At 49.1% G+C, this 4,733-nt stretch overlaps 1 protein-coding gene across 1 annotated transcript; it reads left to right on the top strand.

The window, feature by feature from the left end:
- The first annotated feature begins 240 nt into the window (after nucleotides 1-240).
- RPS16 (ribosomal protein S16) lies at nucleotides 241-3,883 on the top strand. The gene is made up of 5 exons (XM_009910503.2): nucleotides 241-345; nucleotides 1,055-1,156; nucleotides 1,902-1,998; nucleotides 3,492-3,539; nucleotides 3,665-3,883. Exons 1-5 carry the CDS (start codon nucleotides 298-300, stop codon nucleotides 3,808-3,810), a joined length of 441 nt encoding a protein of 146 aa, XP_009908805.1. The 5' UTR covers nucleotides 241-297; the 3' UTR covers nucleotides 3,811-3,883.
- Nucleotides 3,884-4,733: the final 850 nt, after the last annotated feature.

The raw sequence follows: 4,733 nt of genomic DNA, 5'->3' as shown, positions 1-4,733 counted from the left end.
GGGCGGCAGCTAGCCGAAGGCGTACAGCCTGCCCCCTCACAGCTCCAGGCTGCCGCAAAGCGCGGCCGGACGGGGAAGGGAAAGAACGGTGGAGCCTTCTGTCGCACTGCCGGAAGACGGCGTTGCGCTTTACGGCTCGGCTGCCCCTGAGAAGCGGCTAGGAAGCCCCGTTCGGCCTTTTCCTGCTGCCGCCGCCGAGGGGAGGTGAGTGCCTAGCGGGCTCCGGCCTCCGTCGTTCTGCTTGCGCTTTTTTCTTCTGGCGGTGCTAACACCACCTTCCTGTCTTTTGCAGGAGTCATGCCGGCCAAGGGCCCCCTGCAGAGCGTACAGGTCTTCGGGCGGAAGGTGAGCCCGAGGCGCCGCAGCCCGCCTCGTTTATCCCTCGCAGTCGGACCGGGCCGCGTCTTCTCGTCTGAAGCGTTCGGGGCCCTTCGGCCGCAGATCAGGAGCTGCGAGGCCGGCTCTGTGCTAGGGCTGTGTGTGGAGTGGTTGGTGCGCGGGAGGGCCGGCAGTGGTGAGGCCTGCTCGGCAGCTCCACGTGTGCAGCGCCGTAGGTGCCGGGGAGCGCCGCTCATGCGGGCCCGAGAGGGAAGACATTCTTAGGGAGTGGGCCCTAGCCCTCTGACTCGGAGCACTGCTCTGGGGGGAACTTCCCAGACTGGCGTGGCCTGTCTTTTTGCCCATGTCCGAGAACCGCGTTTCGATGTGGGACGCGTAAAGCTCGCATTGTTGGGATCCCGTGGCACGAATTCATATTTAAGAGGCTCTTGTAAGGAAATACGGCTTAAAAATACCGTGTTGCAGAACCAAGAGGAAATATTTTCCTAACTTCTAAGTTAATCTTTTCAATTCTATATAACGTCTAATTCTATGAAGAGGGTACCTCAATACTACAAGTCAGTTTCTGGAAACTTTATGAAGAGTGTACTGTCCTACTGCTCAGGGAGAGTTGTTAATTTTAGGCATAAACTAGAGATTTTTAGATTGTTAAGTAGCCATTCACACTGCTGGTACAAAAGCAAAGGGCTGCACTAACACACATTTGGATTTTTAGAAAACTGCAACTGCTGTTGCCCACTGCAAGAGAGGAAATGGCCTCATTAAAGTGAATGGAAGACCTCTGGAAATGATCGAGCCCAGAACCCTGCAATACAAAGTAAGCATCCACTTAGCCTCCTTCATCACCTCCACCTTGGAGGCTAAAATACCATTAGGTGCAGAATTGCTTTGATAGGAAGAAAAGTTGCTGGTGCTTTGGACAGTACTAAGGTTTTGGTTGTGTTTCATGATTGCAAGAAATGTGGACACTGATGAAAAATCCATAAAGCTGTCCTATGATTGTCTTGTCAGCAAGAGTGGGCGTGTTGCTTCACTGGATTCATGTATGTTAATGGAAGTATGTGAAGTATTTTCAACACTGCATGTCTCTTGTTTTAATTGAAGTGGGAGATTTTAAAACACTCTCATGTGAAAGATTCTTTGGATTTGATCAAGTAGTTGTTTGAGCCCTGCTGAGAGAATATGAAGCTGCTGCGATAAAGTGAAACAAATAGTGGGGGAAACTACCCACGAATTACTCCAGCTCTTCAATTTTAATAAGCAGCATTTATTTTTGTAATCTCAGTGCAGTTAATGACACTAAAAGCTCTTAATTCCCATGTGCTTTGCTTTCCCATGTGATTTTTGAAAGCTAACTGTGATTCAAGGTTTCAGGAAGTTCATTTTAAAACAGCACTGGTGGATGGCAAAGAAGGCTGCAGGAGGTGTACTTGGGTGTGTGCTTGTAAAGTCAAGGCTCTATCTTTTCAGAACGTGCAGTAATTCACATCTGGTAAACCTGCCATGAGCTCTTAGCCTTGTTCTTCATCACAAATTAATGTTCCTACTGTTTTGTTTTGCAGCTGCTTGAACCTGTCCTCCTCCTGGGGAAGGAGCGGTTCGCTGGGGTCGACATCAGAGTCCGAGTAAAGGGTGGTGGCCATGTAGCACAAATCTATGGTAAGATTTTGTGTGAGCTCTTGGGAGTGTGGGCTAGAACAGGCTCTTGCCACGTAGCAAAGAGCTTGACTTCAGAGTAGTATCTTGTGCATCGTGACGTTCTGTTTTCTTTTGCATTGCACAAAGGTAGTTTGTCATGAGGGCTTACCTGCAAAGCTGTAACACGGATGAGGTACAACTGCTGAAGTTTTTGAGGGCATAGGATAAAATAGTCTTTGTGTCTTGCAGTGTGACAGTGCAGTTCAAGTGCAGCTGAGAGCAAATATTTTAGGAGAGGGAAAGGGGATTTATCCTTAGAAATGATAACTAGCTTGAAGTTTCCAGGTTGTTTGGAATCATCCTTCAGCTGACCTGCTAAGCTAGGCATTTTTTTCCCCCCTTGCAGAGATGCTTGAGAGTGTTCGTGGTTGATACAGAGTTGCTCTTTACAAGTGATGGCTTTATTCTGCAGTTCCAGTTTGGGTATAGGCTAATGAAGCAGAGCAGAAGCTGCATGGAGACATGTTTCAGTCTTAAAGTTCACTGCATTCTTTCCTCAAAAACCTCAGGTTTTCCTCAAAATCTGGGTCTTGATATTCTGACAGATAACAGCCTAACAGCATCTTTAGAGTTACTCTCATACTCCTGCTCTGAGTTCTGATTACAGGCTTGTTTTACTGCTTGTGCCATCCTGTTGCCACTTTTGCCACCTTAGGCACTGAACACTGAACATTTTTATCCTTGTTAAAAAGGACAGACGTTTCAGAGGTTTTGGAAGCTAACTCCCTGTAGGTAGAAGATGCACCTGTGTTAATACTCAGCAGAAGAGGTGATCAGGGTGGCCTGTACAATTCCTTGTTTAGCTAGCAGTTGTCAAATCAACAAAGGAACTGTGGGTGGTTTCTTGGTAGAGTTTTCCTTGGATTTGCTGAAGTACAGACCATGTTGAGTGTTTTGGAGGGGAGATTAGGGAGGGGAAGGACTACCTGGCAGGAAACAAGACAGCAAGTCTACAATAACCTTGTGCTTTAAGTACATCTGCAATCATAGAATCAGAGAATTGTTAGGGTTGGAAGGGACCTCAAGGATCATCCAGTTCCACCCCCCCTGCCGTGGGCAGGGACACCTCACACTAGATCACGTTGCTCAGAGCCGCAGGAAATTTCTCTGGTCTTGTCCCTTTGCCATCCTCCCACCCTCGTGCCCAGACACTGGTTGCCCAGGGATACTTACCTCTTTGAGGTGAAGCAAGGTGACCTTCCCACTGCCTTCATCCCTCTGGCTGCTGCCAGGAGGGAGGGCACAGCCCCTGTCCCTGACCACCACCCACAGGGTCCCCTCAGGTAGGCTGCTGTGAGCACCCCTCGCTGCCAGCAGTGGGGTGAGGGCTCAGGGAAGCCAAGCGGGGTAGCCTGGCGGCCACCTGCCACCGGCTCTTTGCAGCCAGCTAGGTGCTGCCAGGGTGCAGAGCCGGCAAACCTTTGCTGACCCGCTGTCTTTGTGTTTTTTAACAGCTATCCGTCAAGCGATTTCCAAAGCCTTGGTGGCTTACTACCAGAAATGTAAGTTGCCGCGGTTGTTCTCTTAGCCTTAAGTGCCAGTCTCTGGCGTGTGGATGGGTTCCGTCTGAAACGTCCTAAACTGAAGGCTTTTCTGGTGTGTTTGGCTTTTTGTTTTTTTCAAACAGATGTTGATGAAGCTTCCAAAAAGGAGATCAAGGATATTTTAATTCAGTATGATAGGACTCTGCTGGTCGCTGATCCTCGCCGCTGCGAGTCCAAGAAGTTCGGAGGGCCTGGGGCTCGTGCGCGCTACCAGAAGTCTTACCGTTAAAAGCTGTTCCACGCTCGTGTGAAATCAATAAACACAAAGAGAATGGGGTAAAATTCGTGTTTCTGAATGGCATCTTTCTCTTTCCATAAATAGATGTGATGTTTTTCACTGTGTGTTAAAATTGACACACAGATTGATTGGCATTGAAGTCATGTTGGCAGTTCTGTCCCTTCTTAGTAAGTCTTGGGAGTAAAGAAAAGCTTTCACCTTGTTGAATGTATGGTGATCAGGTGTGTTCAGTCACATCCTGGGCTGCATCTAAAGCTGTGTGGCCAGCAGATGGAGTGAAGTGATTCTGCCTCTTTGCTCTCCTCTGGTGAGACCTCACCTGGAGTACCATGTACAGGTCTGGAGCCCTCAATACGGGAAAGACATGGACCTGATGGAGAGGGTCCAGAGGAAGCTCACAAAAATGAGCAGGGGGTTGGAGCAGCTCTGCTGCGAGGACAGGCTGAGGGAGCTGGGGGTGTTCAGCCTGAAGAAGAGAAAGCTCCAAGGAGACCTAATAGCAGCCTGCCAGTACCTGAAGAGGGCTATAAGAAGGCTGGAGAGAGACTGTTTGCAAAGGCCTGCAGGGACACGACAAAGGGCAATGGCTTCAAACTAGAGCAGAGCAGATTTAGATTGGATGTTAGCAATAAGTTCTTTACTGTGAGAGTGGTGGAACACTGGCACAGATTTCCCAGGGAGGTGGTTGGGTCCCCATTCCTGGAGATACTCATAGACTTGACAGGGTCTGGGCAACTTGATCTAGTTGGGGATGCCTCTGCTGGCTGCAGAAGGGTTTGGACTAGACCATTGGAGGTCCATTCCAACCCAGACCCATTCCAACCCAGACCATGCTCTGATTCTATGTTCAAAACATTCTGTGTTCAAAGCATACAGCCTGGTTTTTGGTGGGTACATGCAATGGTGTAGCAGCT

This window comes from Dryobates pubescens, chromosome 27 (assembly GCF_014839835.1).
Source record: "Dryobates pubescens isolate bDryPub1 chromosome 27, bDryPub1.pri, whole genome shotgun sequence".
NCBI lineage: Eukaryota > Metazoa > Chordata > Aves > Piciformes > Picidae > Dryobates > Dryobates pubescens.
The sequence above is the reverse complement of the archived record's forward strand: the minus strand, read 5'-3'. Positions and strand labels throughout refer to the sequence as shown.